This window comes from Argentina silus (assembly GCF_951799395.1).
Source record: "Argentina silus genome assembly, chromosome: 8".
NCBI classification, from domain to species: domain Eukaryota; kingdom Metazoa; phylum Chordata; class Actinopteri; order Argentiniformes; family Argentinidae; genus Argentina; species Argentina silus.
The window spans coordinates 3885310-3903311 of record NC_139662.1 but is presented as its reverse complement, the minus strand read 5'-3'; the positions used below and the strand labels follow the sequence as shown (position 1 = coordinate 3903311).

At 43.1% G+C, this 18002-nt stretch overlaps 2 protein-coding genes across 2 annotated transcripts; one reads left to right on the top strand and one right to left on the bottom strand.

Moving 5' to 3' along the window:
* Positions 1-5020: 5020 nt before the first annotated feature.
* lhfpl5b (LHFPL tetraspan subfamily member 5b) lies at positions 5021-6381 on the top strand (the record flags this gene model as incomplete). Its single annotated transcript, XM_083675955.1, has 3 exons — positions 5021-5432; positions 6031-6270; positions 6371-6381. The coding sequence occupies 3 exons, from the start codon at positions 5021-5023 to the stop codon at positions 6379-6381; spliced, it is 663 nt and encodes a 220-aa protein (XP_083532081.1).
* Positions 6382-7038: 657 nt separating this feature from the next.
* Positions 7039-17942, bottom strand: srpk1a (SRSF protein kinase 1a). Its single transcript, XM_083675583.1, has 16 exons — positions 17888-17942; positions 17162-17216; positions 15364-15494; positions 15079-15187; positions 14866-14953; positions 14217-14304; positions 13452-13558; positions 13117-13282; positions 12986-13011; positions 12597-12831; positions 11880-12311; positions 10971-11071; positions 10665-10772; positions 10365-10434; positions 8661-8753; positions 7039-8205 (listed from the first exon to the last, which is right to left on the bottom strand). The coding sequence occupies exons 1-16, from the start codon at positions 17898-17900 to the stop codon at positions 8021-8023; spliced, it is 2007 nt and encodes a 668-aa protein (XP_083531709.1). The 5' UTR covers positions 17901-17942; the 3' UTR covers positions 7039-8020.
* Between the last annotated feature and the right edge of the window lie 60 nt (positions 17943-18002).

The following is an 18002-nucleotide window of genomic DNA, read 5'->3' as shown; positions in this document are numbered from 1 at the left end:
AATACAATTAATCTTATGGCACAGCCATTTCAATTCACTGGTCACTGATGGCAAATGTTCAGATGTTCCAGAACATTGATGCATGTCGTGTTCCAGGGCCTATATGTATACTTTTAAAATGTCCTCAGTGAGTTTTTACAAAGTCTGAAACAAGATGCCACAGTATTTAGGACCTCCATTTAGCACCACTCACATTTTACTTGGAGCTGGAGCTCTCTATCTAGCTTACCAGTCTATTCGATGCCATCTCAAAGGTAACTTGCTTCGTAGGTCTGTGTCATCATGTCATCAGGATCGCATTCCCTTTCCTTATGTCTTTGTCTCGAAATACAGTGGTGTTTTTACATAATAATAATGTCTATACTTTTGGAAGCATCCTCGAGTTGTCAGGAGCAGGACGAATTGAGCAGACTGATCAAGAAACTTGATTGTCCAAACAAGGGTGACAGAGCTGAATCACTGATTGAGATATCGATTCTACTGGAATCTCGCTCTCCCGTGGTAAGACCTCTGCTGACACGCTTTCGAACCATTAACTGTCAATTTTGACAGAATTTGGGTGAAAGATGCTTCTTGCCATAGAGATCCTCGGCATTTATAAAATAAGACGGATTGGCCAAAGGCTATAATAAACAACTTAAATTCCGAAATTACGCTGACTAACTAACAACTGAAATTCCAAACTTTGAATAGGCATATCTCCTGTCCCGTTTGAGCTATAATCAGGGAATTTGGTACATTTTCAATCAATTAATTTCAAATCAAACTTCTTTTCAATGTTGACTCAATAAGACATCAGAAACCTTGCTTAATTGTTCAAAAGATTGACTCAAATATAATTGCTGGCATAATCCTAATTAACATAAATGTGTATGCATTAGATATTCTCAACTCCGATAGCAATTAATACTTTAAGGTGATTACACAGTAAAATAATACAATAAAATAATAATAAATATCAATATTATCCTAATCTCAGATGGAGCTATGGAGCAACCCTTGTGCCTGTTGACGGTGATGGAAATGACTGTGTACATTTCACTTCTGTGACTGTGTGGGGAGGAAAAAGTGACAGTTATTAAATTAATGTTATTCATTCAACAGAGTGCTTGTTTAAGCCCCGAACAGATCAGTGCAATCTCTGCATCACTTCTGGACCATGAGGCAGTGGTTAGAGCCAAGTGTTGCCATGCACTTCAATGCATTTTGAGATGTGGAAATAACATCGGTCAAGATGACGTAATTGTGAAAGAGGTAGTCCTTTCATAACTTTATTAGTCTGTCTTTTGTGTGGTGTAGTGCTAATTCACTCCAAAATCTTCTCTCCAAAAAGCCCCAAAACATGTTAAACCTGTAGGCTACATGTGTGTCTTGTTCCAGACTGTGCTACAGTACACCCCCCTGCTTCTCACCATGCTCTCCAACAGTGAGACTGTGGAGGAGCAGTCAGCCTGCCTCAGACTGCTGGTCTCTCTCTCCTCTCACAGAGAGTGTCATGCAGACCTCAGTAGGAGCCTGCCCCACTATTGGAGCCTGCTTCACTCCCACCACATCAGATACAGCACTGTGGTGTGTGTGTGTGTGTGTGCGTGCGTGCGTGCGTGCGTGCGTGCGTGCGTGCGTGCGTGCGTGCGTGCGTGTCTGTGTCTGTGTCTGTCTGTCTGTGAGATTTTGAAAGTTTGAAATGATTTCTGTTGATCTATTGTTTGTATTCACACGTGTGTTTCTTTCGCTTACATCAAGATGCTTGTGACACGGCTTCTTTTCAAGCTATCTGAAAATCGGGATCTGCTCGAGACACTCCTGAATTGCAGGGTGAGTGAATGTGACCTGCTCTTGACAAGTCTCTCAGCTGTGAGAGATGGAGCAACCCAGCAAATAGGCTGTCAGTCACAGGAGTGTCGTAGGCCAGCCCTCATTACAGCAGCATTCAGAGTAGCTCCCACTTGTCAGAGGCTCTTACCTGTGAGTGATCTAGCAAGAGAACCCTCCAACCCCCTCTTCCTCCACCCTCATTCTCTCAGGTGGTGCCAGGGTTCCTCTCCCTCCTGCATCCCTCCAACCCCCGCGACACCCTCCTCCACTGCCTGGGCCTGCTGTCCAACCTGAGCTGCAGAGAGCCACCTAGTGGAGCCCTGGGACAACAGTACAATGAGGCATCCCTCCATGCCCTGCTCTATGCCTGGCCCACCCCCCTGTGGGAGGCCCTCCGGCCCCTGACCCAGCACACTGATCAGCGGGTGAAAGCCACTGCTGGGTACATGCTCTCCAGGCTGCCACTGCCCACCTCCCCCCGTAAGAACCAGGCAAGGGTGTGGCATGACAGGCTGGAGGAGATATGGACGAGCTCTTTCAGTGAGGCAGATGATGCTGAGTGATCCCAGTAGTGCATAATTAAATGGATTGATTAAAGGGATTTTAACACATAAGTGAGTACTGTAATGTATGAGTATGTATTTGTGCATCAATTGCAATTAATCATTTTAAGAGGAGACATATCCCATTAATAAAAGACACTTGTTATAAGACATCCAACTTTATTAACCATTTGCCAGGGTGTCTATCCCCAACATGTACAGTAGTATGTAGCCTAAACATGCAAACAGGAAAGACAACTAAATAAATCAACATTTTCTATAACATCATCATGCACTGGAGAACATTATGAGATGTTCCCTTGACGTTCAGGGTTATGACATTGTTTAAAGGACCAAATGGTCTGGTGCAGTTCTTTATATCCAACAGAATATAATTTGCTCTCTGTTATTGTAAGTACTGTTGGTTGTTCATTCAGCAGGTACTGGGAGTGGGGTCTTCGCAGATTCCAAAGTTGGTGCTGGTGATGGACCCCCCAATAGACCAGTCTCCCTCACACTTCAGTACATACAGGCTCTGGAGAGACCTTCAGATCTCTATCAACATGGCCAATGTTGAAATAATTCTAGGCGGACACTTCTGTAATCTCGGAACCCAAATGGAGAGTCTGATTTAGTGTAGTCTTGAATAAGAATAATCAAGTTAGAATTAATCAAATTAGGCTTTAATAATACTGTAAACTCATAAAAAAAAACATAATAGAGAACTGTTACATTCTACCCTCATGCTAAATGTTAGAAAGAGAGAAAAATTAAGATCTGTTTGCAAGGAGAACCAATGAGATCACAGTCATTTGGCCCATTGGAGGAAGGGATCTCAAGAAAGGGAGCAGAATGTATGTCTCCCCCTTCACATTGTATCCCCCTTCAGGCTCAGTGAGGTTAGATTTAGTGAGACTAACACTTGTTACCATAACTTCCCACTGGAGGGAGTTGTTGACTATTGTATTCTATGATCCTGCTGAATACAAGCCTGATACTCAGTTTACAAAGCTAGATACAAAACCCTTTTCAGTTCTTTTTGAGTGAGTCTTGCCTCAGTTGTTGATACAATATACTGAGTAAATAATGTATGTGTAATCTTTAGGTGACACCTGTGGAAGAGACTTATCTCACTTTACACAGCTAATCCTGAATTGGCTGGAGGCGCTCTTATATTGTGGTTTAGCCCCAAAACATACTGTGTGTGTGTGTGTGTGTGTGTGTGTGTGTGTGTGTGTGTGTGTGTGTGTGTGTGTGTGTGTGTGTGTGTGTGTGTGTGTGTGTGTGTGTGTGTGTGTGTGTGTGTGTTCTGTACCACTTTAGAGAACTTGTGGTTCTCAGAAGAATACTAGTAGTAATGTAAGTGACCAGACAGACCATCAGTGTTTTAGATGAAGATGGAAGCAGATCACACAATTACAGCAACATTTGATAAGATTCAAAGCGATTACCTTGGACAGTAGTCATAAGACAGATTCATCATATCTTTAAGTTTGATATTCACTGGTCATAGCCTGATCATCTGCTGGTGTCCTTAGGTTGATAATTATGCCTTTGTCAATGCCACTGCCAGAAATCCCAGTGAAAACACCTGTAGGTTCCTCATGATGTTCTCTGGCCAGACCACCAGCTTAGAGTAACTCAATCATCCTTTATACCCCCACTCCCATCATGCACCACTGGCCTGGGAAATTGCCGTAAAGAATTGTAATAGTCTTAAGAATTGGTCTTGGATCAGCACTTCCCCTCCTTTTCCCTCAGTTAATCAGCCCTAGAGCATACCATTGCTCCCAATCCTGTGTACATTCAGGGAGTGTAAGACACATCTGATTTCCAGTGGAAAAGAACAGTCAATAATATTTAATTGGCTAGTATTGTGGAAAATAATGTGACACAGGGTTTGTTCAGTTCTTAATGGTGAACTCTCTCTGACCTTTAACATGGTCATAATGGAATCTCAATACAAATAAATACAGTAGTCAGCTACAACAGTGTTAGGATTAAAGGCTGATAACATTTGACAAAATAACATTGATGCAAATTCCTATTTATTTTTGCATTTGAGGATCATATTGAGGACCTCATGTCATGTCATGTCAGTCTCATAAATACATACATTAATTTAACACCTGTATCTTGTTCCACAAAGGAGCACTGTCATCACCCTTCTTCACTCTTTTTATCATCTTACCTTTAATAATTCATTCAGTCACACCTTTATTGGTCTCCGACACCAGGACAAGGAAGGACATCCCAACGTCATCAGGTGTGAAAGGGTGCCGTCCGTGGTTCTGAAACGCTGGTCTGCTGTCCCTGACACTCATCACGAGTGACTTCAGCATGAGCTAAGGAAGCGAAGGAAACGTTCTCAGCGCGCGCAACAGATGGGGGGCTTAATTAGAATGTGTTGTGGACGCAAGATCGTGTGAAGTAAAGTGTGACTGACTGCTACATTCAGATATAACTTTTGCGTAACAGATTTATTTGCATACTTGTAAAGAAGAACTGGCAACATATCAAGAGGAGCATTGGAAAAAAAACTTTAAGTCAAGAGAAACTCAAATAGACAGTGACAGTAAAAGGTTCTTCTCTAGGAGCATACGTTACTAAAGAGTTGTCACTACCACATTTACTTTTTCACCGTACGGTCATTTCTGATCAAGATGGAGAAAATGCTACCAGCCCAAGAGGCTGCCAAAATCTACCACACCAATTACGTAAGAAACGCGCGAGCAGTTGGCGTCCTGTGGGCGATATTCACCATTTGTTTTGTCATCATTACCATGGTGGTGTTCATTCAGCCCTACTGGATTGGAGACAGCGTCAACACTCCCCAAGCGGGCTACTTTGGCCTTTTCCACTACTGCATTGGCAACGCGCTGACCTCCGAGTTGACCTGCAAGGGCACCGTCCTTGACTTCAGCTCCATCCCTTCTGGAGCCTTCAGGACTGCCATGTTCTTTGTAGGGTGTTCAATGCTTTTGATTGTCGGCACTATGGTCTGCTTTAGCTTGTTCTTTTTCTGCAATGCAGGGAGTGTCTACAAGATTTGTGCTTGGATGCAGCTGGCGTCAGGTAAGATGGGCATGTTTTATGTAGGTGAACCAAAAAACCTCAGAGCAATCTGGTGTCTAGCTACTTAACCCTGCAACACATACATTTATAAGACAGAAAAACACAACTCTCTACCTACTGTGTGGTCATCTTCAAACCTTAATTGTTCCATATATGCTTATCACACATCGTAAAGGGCTTGTGAACAGTGATGGGGTGACAGAGTACCCCAGCCTTTGGGCCATGCTATAAGGAATGTTGGGGTAACAAATTCATCATGCCAAGTGACACCACAACATCTCTGTTTCAAGGCTGGCATGTGTCCAGTGAGTCAATTGTTGCTCTAGGTGACAATAACACTGGTGACACCAAAGGATTCAGTTTCACTCCAGATTCTGACACCTTCAGGGGAAGATGGGTTACATGTAACATGACACAACTTTATCTAAATTGGCCATGAGACAAATCCCGTAATCGGAAAATAGGCAGGGTATTGAGCTGTTCTATGTTATCTGCATGTTAAATAGTTGCTTTTTAATTCTCAGTTTCACAGTAGTAGAGTAGTAGAGCTAAAAAGACTGTGAGTCTCCATTGTGTTTGTCTCCCTCTCCCACCCCAGCTGTCCTGATGGTGATGGGCTGCATGATCTATCCTGACGGCTGGGACGCTCCTGAGGTGAAGCGCATGTGTGGCCAGCGGACAGACAAGTACAGCCTAGGGAATTGCACAGTGCGCTGGGCCTACATCTTGGCTATCATCAGCATCCTGGATGCCCTCATCCTCTCTTTCCTGGCCTTCATCCTGGGAAACCGCCAGGACAAACTGCTGCCAGACGACTTTGAGGTGGAAGGTGGGGCAGGTGAGAAGAGGGGTGTTTGGGTTAATGACCCAAGGGTTTGCAGGTTTGACATGTTTTCAAACCAACTTTAAAAAATGTATTTCATGCCTTTTCATTTCAGAAAACCAGTGAGCCACCAGAGTACCTTTACAGAATTCTGGCCCAAAATACTGTCCATAAGGAAAACAAGCATCCTATGATGTTAGAATGCAGGAACCAAAGCTGGGACATGGAGACGGCGCTAAGGCTATTGTTATAAACCTAGGGATCAAACTGCTTAGCTCAATATCCTGCGTTCATGTTGTTGTTTTTAGCCTGTTGTGACATTGACAATTTCCTAATCTGCAGTGATTTATCCTCTTTCAAGCTTTCATCATTACATGCAATGTTATTACAGCATTGAGTTAACATAATTTTTGGTATCAATGTAATGTTTCCGTACATGATAGTTGTTTAATATACATTGTTTAACATACATTTGACTTTGACATTTCTGAGTAAGTCTTGATGTTTTCACAGAAAGAAGCTAGACAACAGAAACATACCATATTCATAGTATGAACTTCTGTTTTATTGTATGGTGTGTTATACTGTACAATGTTATATTGTTCTGTAAATTGGCATCTTACATGTTAATTGTGTGATCGACCCTCCCAGTCCCAACAGATCCTAAAAGGATGATACATTTAGGACACCACTATATTCATTTTAATCTTAGGGCTCACTCTTATTCTAATTAATATAGTGACATTATTGAACAGTTGACATACATACAAATGAGCTTGCACACTTCTTCCAAATGCTTTATTAAAACATTACTATCCAGCTAAATAATTTTAGCTAAGACATAGTAGGATTTGTTAAAAACTGTACAGAGCTGTAATATACAGAACAAGGCAAACTCTTTGGCTGACATACACACACACACACACAGACACACACACACAGACACACACAAAATTTCTTTCTTTTGGATGGCTTTCTTGAAAATGTCATGTTGAAATATTTTCAAACATAATGACTCCTGAATGAATCCATCATGAATCCCCCAAAACACATGAGAAAACCAGTATCCCATTAGAGTTAACGACCAACATTATTCAAACTGAATAAACAAACCAAATACCAGGTGATCCAGATTTTACTATTGGTTGAATTTGAACTGAAAGACAGTCTTGGATTTCCTGATAACGACCTAGGAATTCAAACTGACTACAATCCACAAGTCTGTTCAAGTTCGTCAGTACAATGAAGTGCAACTTCCTATTACTAAGATAATACCAAAAATGCCTTACGTGTAACAAGATAATTCTTTGCCTTAATAAACAAAGTTAACGACAAAACGACATTGGGTCATTTTACGGAGACAGGGTTACAAAAATGGGCAGTAGAGGCTACCTCAACCTGTTCCAGGTCTTGTGCACAGGTGAAACAAAACAAGATTGTGGGAGAGTCACAAGCATTACAAAAAAGAAGTCATAATATATGGTACATGGGCGAGTGTACGGAGCACAGCATCTTCTGGCAACATGATCACAAACCAACTCAGCCCAGTGAATTGTCAAAACACTTAATCGGTACAAGGGAAGAAAAGAGAAAAAAAAGAAACTAACATAAAGCAGACATACAGGAGTATTACTCAATGTTAAATGAACAACATAAGAAAACCAAAACATGAACAAACAGAAATAAATAGTCATCAGATATGCTTGAACTGGAAAGTGATCTGTTGCAGTCTCTTGTAAGGGGTTGCAGTGGCTGGATGACGCCATTAGAGGGCGATCCAGGGGTGGCGCAGGCACTCAGCCGCCGTGGCCCTCTTCTCAGTGACGAGCTCCAGCATGGGGAGCAGGAAGTCAGCGAAGCACTCGGCCTCCTCCTTGGGCCACTCGTACTTGTCCACCAGCACCTCCAGCAGGCCCCAGGGCTTCAGCTTGGTGATGTGTTTCAGGTCTCCTACACAGACAACAGGCTCAGTCACACAGATCCCCATCACCATAGTAATAAATACCCTAACCACACTACAGAGCTGAGCCAAGCTGAGCTGTACTGTGCCGGCTTGGTGGCGCATTCACCATAGTTGATGACACTGTGCTTGAAAGGACAATGTGAAAAGAAAATATCCGAACCAGCACAATGTTCGGGTCGGCCCTGTAGTGTATAAAACCCAGTAATGACACCAGAGGACAATCACATGGAAAAACTCTCTCCACGGGTGACAAACACACATCACAAGACAGAACTCTCATTCAGAGGCCACAGCAGCATCACATTTAGATAAAGATCTAATAACATCCTGATCAACATGCTTCAAAAGCCAAACACACAAGACATTCAAACAACACATAATAGAACTAAGACATGTTTGGAGTTTACACTTAAAGGATGCCATATATGAAAACCTGCTTTACCTTTCTTGGTGAAAAAATCCTTGGAATATTTCCCAGCCGTTATGAGTTTGCGTGGGACATTCCCCAACAGCTCAATGATCAATGCAATGTGGTCTGCTCAATTAGAGTTGCCCAGTAGACGAGAGCAAAGAGATGAGGAAGGGAGGAGGGGGGGGGGGACAAGACAAACAACAGATTCATCGGACAGTGCTCCAGTCACAGGCCCACCCTGGGGTGTGGGGAGGGGAGAGGTCAGTCTGACAGCACACAGAGCAGAGGCAGTGTCTGTAGGCCTCTTAGTACAGCACCAGAGCATGACTGAGCAAGTAGTTTAACTAGGAATAAAATAAGTGCATGTAATATTCATGTTCATCCAACTGCAAAGTCGCAGTGTATATGTAGTATACATGCAATGTATGCGATGGTTGGACGTGTGCTGTCAGAAAGATCTTGACCCACCCACCCACCCGCTCTCCCTCTGGTCCCAGGGCAGGCCACAGACACAGAATGGCGTACCTCTCCTGGTGAAGTATTCCTGTGAGAATTTCCCACTCAGAGCATAGTGGCGGGGGATTTTACCCAGCAGCTCAATAATGAGAGCAAGGTGGTCTGTTGATGAGGCACATCACACACAGACAGAGAGAGAGAGGGAGAGAGAGAGAGAGAGAGAGAGAGACAGAGACAGAGACAGAGACAGAGACAGAGAGAGAGAGAGAGAGAGAGAGAGAGACAGGGAGAGAGAGAGAGACAGAGGAAAGCCAAGGGGCAGCATATTAAGACAAATGGAGGATGATGATCTAGTATGCCATGAATCACTTACATGAGAAAGCCATAGTATATTTACCAACTGGGTAACTGTGTCTGTTAAACAAAAGTTTAGATGCAGGCTGAGAGAGGTTACATTTAACATGTGGCAGTAGCACAGGGATGGTATTAACTGAAAGACTCTAGATCAGGGATGAAGAGTTCAGACACTTTTAATGAAAAAACTCATTACCTTGCTGTGCAAGACGAGCCTGTTAGCCTGAAGCTCAGCACATATCTACCATGCCACTGAATCAAGTCAATACAAAAACTTAAAAAGAAAGGCAGCTGTGTTGTGAGCAGCAAAGCATAGCACAGAAGAGGGGGAAAGGAAGGAGAGGTAAAGAGTGAGTGAAGGAGGAGATTGAGGTAGCAAGATGAGTAGAGGGTGTGGGAAGGTACACTGTCCAATGTCGACAGAAATATGGCTCCAATTGTTAAAGGGGAAATAGACACAGGAATGCAGGTACTCGCATCACATGATTAGATATATACGTTAGGTAGTGTCCAAAATATTGACTAAAACATAAATGTACAAGATGCTTAACCAAATGAATCACTGCAATGGAGCACCAAAGACAGTACAGTAGCATTGAGATTGTGAACTCTACTCTCGCACAATATTGTATCAAAGACATTGTACAAAATTGTAACAACAAATACATACACGGCTTACTACAGAAGGCTAAAGAGGGTTATATCTTTCATTTTGGTTGTTTATCACAAAGCACCGATTAAAAAGCAAATGTGACACACAATGCGTCAATTTTTTAAAGGCTTTTCACAGTAGGCAGTAGTGGATGTATCTACTTGTGTAGCCGCTGAAGCCATTTTCAATTACATTTATGATCCATTACAAAAAAAACATGCTACAGTAGAGAGCCTCAGCCCTAGATCAGGATCAAGCAGAATGTGTGTTACCTTCATCCCTGGAGTAATCTTCTCCAGAATGGGGTTCAAACAAGTAGTCCCCTGTGGCCAGCTCAAACGCCTGCAGAGACGGGATAAACATAGACGGCTTAATCACAGGAAACAGACAATGCATTGTGAATAGGGACCAATGTGAGGCAGTTAAATTCAGCTATTCCAAACGTTATCCATCTAAAAAGGCTGCCCTCCTCTCAGGTCATTCTAGCCTCATAGAAACTAGTTTTGTGATCCATCTCATGTACAGATTTTCAATCAATATTCTTTTAGATTTCAACGTGTCAATGTGCTCACCATGCAAGCTGTGCTCCATATATCAGCTGGTGTGTTGTACCCAGAGCCTATCAGCACCTCTAGGGAGCGATACTGCCGTGTCTGGATGTCTTCTGTAAAGTGCTTGTGCTGAGGGGAGAGACAGGTCAGGTTAATGAGACTGCTAACCCCCGGTAAACCCCATATATCTTATATCAATATGTAAAAGTCATGCACAAGTGAAAATACAGCTTAAAAGGCTGACAGAACACACTGAACCTGCATGTAACACTGTTGTCTCAAAGACATAAGCAGGAAATCCCTGAGGTCATTAGCTAAAAGTCTTACCACCCAGCAGGCGTTCCCCAGGTCTGCAATCTTGACCTTGATCTTGTCTGAGTTGAGTGGTTCAAGGGGGTTGACCAGTAGGTTTCCTGCTGCTAGTTTGGCTGCATCACCACAGAGAGATAACAGCAAACTCAGCAACCAAAACTCACAGATGAGGGATCAGGAGAAGGATCCTTCATTTTTATATTAATATTCCAACCTAACACAGTCTACGTAATAGGTTTTGTTCATCATGAGATAAAATCACCCACTGGTTGTCTCACGTCAATAATACATACACATACAGCCATACATACACACACTCACTGAACACTCTATTAGGAACACCTGTACACCTTCTCATTCAGGAGGTGGTGTAATGGTGTGGGGAATGTTTTCTTGGCACACTTTGGGCCCGTTAATACCAATCAATCATCGCTTGAATGCCACAGCCTATTTGAGTATTGTTGCTGACCATGTGCATCCCTTTATGGCCACAATTTACCCATCTTCTAATGGCTACTTCCAGCATGATAATGCGCCATGTCTCAAACTGGTTTCATGAACCTGACAGTGAGTTCAGTGTTCTTCAGTGGCCTTCCCAGTCATCGGATCTGAATCCAATAGAACACCTTTGGGATGTGGTAGAACGGGAGATTCACAGCTTGAAAGTGCATCTGAAAAATCTGCAGGAATTATGTGATGCAATCATGTCATCATGGACCAGAATCTCAAAGGAATGTTTCCAACATCTTGTGGAATCAATGCCACGAAGAATTGAGGCTGTTTTGAGAGCAAAGGGAGGCCCTACCCAGTATTAGTATAGTGTTCCTAATAAAGTGTTCAGTGAGTGTATATGCATAATCCGACCACATTGACAAACCCCTAGCATAGAGCACATCAACAGAGGGATCATGGTTGTTGACTGACCATTCCTCAGGCTCTCCTGCTGTCCATACTGGCAATCAGGCCCCTCCTCTGTGGTCTCCTCCTGACTCCTGTCCTGTTCCTTGTCCTGTTCCTCCTCCTGTAGCTCTCCCTCCTCCCGTACACTAGAGGGCCCTGTCTCAGTCTCCGTCAGCCCACTGGTCAGAGCTTCACTCTCCAGGGCCCCAGGCTCCTCAGGCTCCTCAGGCTCAGGAGACAACAGACCGTTGCATACAGGATGGAGGGACTCCTTGTGATGGAGCTCCCGAGTGGAGTGTTCTTCTGTTGGCTCGGCATTGCCATTGTGTTGATCTTCCTCCGTCCACAGGGCCTGCCTTTCTCCCTCTTCTTCTCCCTCCAGGTGGAGGCCATTACAGTTCACCTCCGTCACCACCTCTGGTCCCATTCGCGCCACCTCAGCATCCGCACTGCACCCTGGGAAAACCAGACATGGCCACATTAATCATATCTTGGAATTGATGGTTAATGCGATTGGAATGATGGTGCTACTTCTATCGGTTACTGTATTTCCTCTTGTTATAATTCTCCATCCCTTTTCCTGAAGTGCACACTTGTGCACTACCCCTCATGGACTGGTATAAGAAATGGCTCTTACACCAATCCTACGCTTTTAATTTTGTGTAAGGGAGTGCACAAGTACACGTTTCAGATAAAGGGAGAATTGAGACGCAGGGTTTATCTCTAACATCTAAAGCACACCAGCTGTTTCCTCGTTTCCCATCTCCTGTAAGGACATCTGTCTCAAAGGTGCACATGATCGCTCCCTTGGAGACCCTGGAGACTCTGGGTCCTCTTCCTCATCGTCATCCTCCTCGCGTGTCTCTGGCGTCTTCTCCATTTCCTCCAGGTCCAGGATACACTTCTCCAGCAGCTCGGCCTGCCGCTTTTGCTTCTTCTTTAGCTTCTTTTTCTTGTTCTTGGACATTTTTTGTGCCTGAGGAGGAACAGACAGGCACAACACACATCTGTAAGATTTGGTAACAATGACGATGATTCAAGCATAACGACTAAAGGTGTGTGTACTACCACTAGATCTTTGGATGGATGACATCTTAGGCAAAGGCAATAAATGAAGAGAGGGGACTCACTGTTTTTGGAGCTGGCGCTGTGCTCACTGAAGAGAGAATAGAATCAAGTGATCAAAATGCAACGTTAATTTCTGGTGTCTCCGTAAAAGCAGGTGTGTGTGCGTGTGAGTGTCAGGGAGAACAGGCAGTACCTGCTGATCCTGAGGGAGGGGGAGCCCCAGCTTTCTGCCACTCTGTGGCCTCTGCTGCCAGCCTCCTCACGTAGGGCTCATTCACTGTCAACAGGATGTTCTCTGGCTTGATATCTGTGTGGATGATCTGACATTTGGTGTGCAGGTAGTCCAGGCCTTGGAGAACCTGAATAATTGTTACAAATACAGACACCTATGAGTGACATTTCACTGTAACTCATTAACATTTTTTGACACCAAAATCTGACTCTTCATTAAGATCAACAGATGGATTAGCAGAACAGTATAATTTAGTTTGAAAGGTCAAGGTATGAGGACGTGTGTCGACAAGTTACCTGCCGAATGATGCTCTTGACACAAGGCAGAGGCAACCCCTGATAGTTGGACTTGATGATCCACTTTAGTAGGTGATATCCCAGGACTTCAAACACCATACACACATCTCAGAAAGACAGCAGTCAAGGAGCAATAAACTGCAATAGAAGTTAGGCCTCGCTGACAACTCATTAAAGGTCCTTGTTCAAGTGTCACTCCAAATTCCATTTCACTATGTCAAATTAAGCCAGACATTTTCCTGTGCTTGTCTGAGACCCTGAAGCTCACCAGATTAGTCTCACCAGAAAGGTTCTCTCAGAAAGGCAGCACTGATGGCAGTAGTGTCCCAATATTAGAGGCAAGTATGCTATAGGAGTGTGGAAACTAAAGTACTTAGGGAGGATCATCTTACAACTCTCCCCAAGGTGTCAGGGCAGCTGGAACAGTAGAGGTCTGTGTCATGTGTTCCTAACTAGGAGCAGAGAGTAAGAGGTTAAATGATTAGTGGGGTCTGTTTAGGACAGTTGATGTTCCATTCAGCCTGCTCCATCACCTGTTGTTTACCTTCAAGAATTCCAGCTATATTGGACACAGAGCAATCCCTGAATTGAATAGGCTAAATTACTATGATTCATTTTAAAAGTAAAATGAATCATAATAATGCATTTATTATTATACTCTAGTCGTAGAAATATAATGAATGGAATGGATGAACACACTTTGAGCGAGGACATTTCAAATGAGTTTCATAGAATGCTTTTGATAAATTATGATCTGGAGGATACGAGTTCCATTGACACCAGAGATCTTGAAGTCATCTAACAGCTGGACCACCATCTCCCTATTTGGGTCATCGGGATCTGTGTTTCTTACCTACACACAAATCAGATCAGAAGTCAACACTTTTTTTCCCGTAAAATCAAAATTCTTAATTTTATAAATCAGGCAGATGGATTAATAGCAAAATATGGACAGACCCTCCCTTAACCCATTTGTGCCGGATGCTGCGCTACGCAGCATTGCATCTACCGCCGGTTGCTGCGTTACGCACATTTGAATTTGCCGCCAGTTGCTGCGCAGCGCAGCATTTTTGATTTGTCGTAATTTTCATGAGTGCAGCATATAATGCACTGTCATTGGTTCAAATACACATGAGGTGGGTCTTGTTGACCCAAATGTCGTGTGGTTCGCCGAACGCACTTGTATGTCTGATTGATTTTCCGCGACACGACACGACATTCGGGTGCTCACGTGGTTTTAAAAAATCAACAAGACCCACCTCATGTGTATTTGAACCAATGACAGTGCATTATATGCTGCACTCATGAAAATTACGACAAATCAAAAATGGCGGTAAATTCAAATGTGCGTAACGCAGCAACCGGCGGTAGATGTCGCGCGGCAGTCGGCACAAATGGGTTAAGAGCTACTCACAGATCTCAGCAGCTTGATCTCATCCACGGCTGTCTCTGTATAGTGCTCAGCACTCTTCACCACCTTCATGGCCACAAACCGCTTCACCCTGCAAACACAGTCAGACAGTCCAGCTGGTACAGGAGGTACAGTACACAGAGAACTGAACACATTCATCTATGCAGGTCTAATATCTCAGGCCTTTACAGAGCTACAGATGAGAACAGCTCTTACTGGATGTCCCAAGCCAGCCACACAGTGGAGAAGTGTCCCCAGCCCAGCTTCCGGATCACATGGTATTTCCCATTGAAGAGGTCTCCAATTTTCACATGGTGATAGCCACCTGGAAACACAGAGGGGAGTGAGATTATTTGACGATAGAAGGGCAAGATCATCAAGTGGACTGGAAAACACTAGATCTTCTCCTCCCAGGCATTTTGAGTAGGAAGCGAGTGGAGGACAAAAGACAGGATGCGAGGTATCGAGTTTCTAACAATTGAGAAAGGGCCATGGGCTCACCCTTGGTGTAGTCGTTGGGGTCCTCCTGCTCCTCATCATCAGAGCCCAGGATCTCCTCATCAGGCTCCTGGGGCGAGGCCTCTGGCTGGGGCTGCTGCTGCTGGGCTGCTCCTCTGGGATGAGCTGCCTGCCTGGAGGACAAACACACCACAGATCCATCAATGGTCACAGGCCCCTTCATCAGCACCACTGTTCAAATGCCTCTGAAAACGTATATATGTGATTATCTAATACATTTGTAACAATCTAATTGAGATCTGTGTTGTTTTCTACTAGCTACCTCTAGGATACAAGTTCCAGAGTGGGAAATAACCACTAGAATGACACTCCAAGTCAGAGTTCCAAGTGGGAAACTCGGATCAGTGTGATGATACCAGAGTTTACGAGTTGTGACGTAACCACTGTAACCTTTCACCTTCTTGTCAGAAAATAGACGCTGATTTAGACAGTAAATGTCAACTGTATTCATCTTTCTGTAAAATGTTAACATAATCAGTTGTTAGAAATTACATATGTAGGTATAATGTATGCTTGTAAACGTTCATTATGGATTGAATTGAAAGATTGATGGATGGAAGAGTTGTCCCGACTCCAAAAGCACTCAAATGCATTCATGTCGTTGTTATGACTTCACCAACTGGGAGTTTTAGTTCCCAAGAACCAAACAAACATACCATTACACTGACATTTGATACAGATCTTAATAGATGTGTCAAGGAATATCTTCAAGGGCAGGCCATTTTCACACAAAATGTCATGCTATAGTGGTCCAAGATGTGGGCTTCATCATTCTCCTGTTTTATATATAGCACAGAGGCATTATGTAACATTCAAGAGGCATGGGTAGACTGTTAGTTAAACCTCAACAATAATTCCTACAACAATAGGAACACTGAGCACATGGAGCAAGAAACTACTTTCCCTTTTTACTCACATTCTAACTCCAAGTTGAGGGATCACAGCTGCTATAGACAGAACTAAATAGGCTAACAAAGGTAAATCACTGGGGTCATTGGTCAATATGGGAGTTATATCTAAAAAAGGAATGCAAGTGTCAAAATAGTGAACCATCTCTTTAATTGTCATGAGTATTTCTGACAGATAGGCCTACCATTCATGAGATCAGTGCACAGCCATTACTATATCTGCCTTGAACATGAGTCACTCCTTCACACTAACTAGCCTACAGGACACGTATATTATTACATCATGGCATAACTAGATATGTTGCATTTATTCTACATACAGTAGATAATAACACTGGTAGATAGCGGCACACTAGATTCCATATCCTCACAGACAGGAACAAATCAATTGACTGCTGCTATGGAAACAAAGAATATCAATACACCACATGACTATACATGTCTTCATAGAAACTCCTACACAACATTATAGTGTAGCATGCATCACAAAACAACATAAAACATTTCTGAACTTCAATTCCAAAATAATGTCTGAAGCTTGTGAAGGCCATTACAGCAGGTGCCAATACGTGTTTGCCTTTCCACACATGTAGTGAGAAAAAACCCCAGCAGCAATTGCATGTAGAAGACAGCCAACATTAGGTGTTATTATATTATGATCTCATGGTATATCAAGACAAATATATGCTGTCACTTAACACACAGATTACCCTCAAGCAAAGAGACAAACGAGTGCATCCTGAGAACGTCTGGACAGTCGCAGACTGTCAGGCTCATTCAAACCAAATGTTCATTATATGTCAACGAGATGTAAGCATTGAGGGTAGTTGAAATAGAAACACTGTGTAGTGCTGCTGGATTTAATAACTCACTTCTTGCTGGACTTCTTCGCTTTCGCCCTCTTCTTCCTTGCTTGGAGTGCCAGAACTGTTGTTAAATGCAGAGAGCACACATTATTAAAGATCTAGCTAGGTACAGACAGTGATCTACGAGCTTATGCTTAGTATTGTGTTTCTAGTATAAAGCATGCCCATGCTTTAATCTACTCTCACATTTCATTTGTAAACTGGCTGAGTTAGCTTGTGTGGGGTGGTGTTGTTAGGAAGCAGGTAACTGAATAGAATTTAATTTGCTTGCTAAGCTAACGGTAGAACTCAAGTCTATGGTGCAACCTTCGTCTAACCAGACCAAAACCAGCTCATGCAAGTCAGTGGCACAAATTAAATGAATGCAGAATTCCCTGGCTACGTGTTATCTCACTACTATGTCAAGGATGTCACATGAAAATGACTTAATACTAGTAAGAAATTACATATTTCATTAACATGATTAAATATGTGGCAAATGCATTGGCTAGAAGCTTAAGCTAGCTTAGCTAGCTGGCTGGCTAGTTTTTTTGAACAGCGCGTGAGTGACGTTTCGCTGTTTAGCTAGCAAGAGACATGAAGAGACATGCAATTCCACAACACATTTGATATACTGTGATTGCCTTGAGAGTGAACTTCAACTTCGAAACTACATCGAATCCAATCCTTTAAAATATCTTATGTTTATGCAAAACTGCCTTTTAATCAATGATTTGTCTTTGAGAAGATTACCTTTCCTCTCCATGTTGACCGGGTATGTAGTTCGCAGCTAGCTGGGTTGAATGGTCCACGCATGCGTGTTAAATGACACCTTCCAGCACACCACACACTGTACAAATGACTGTAC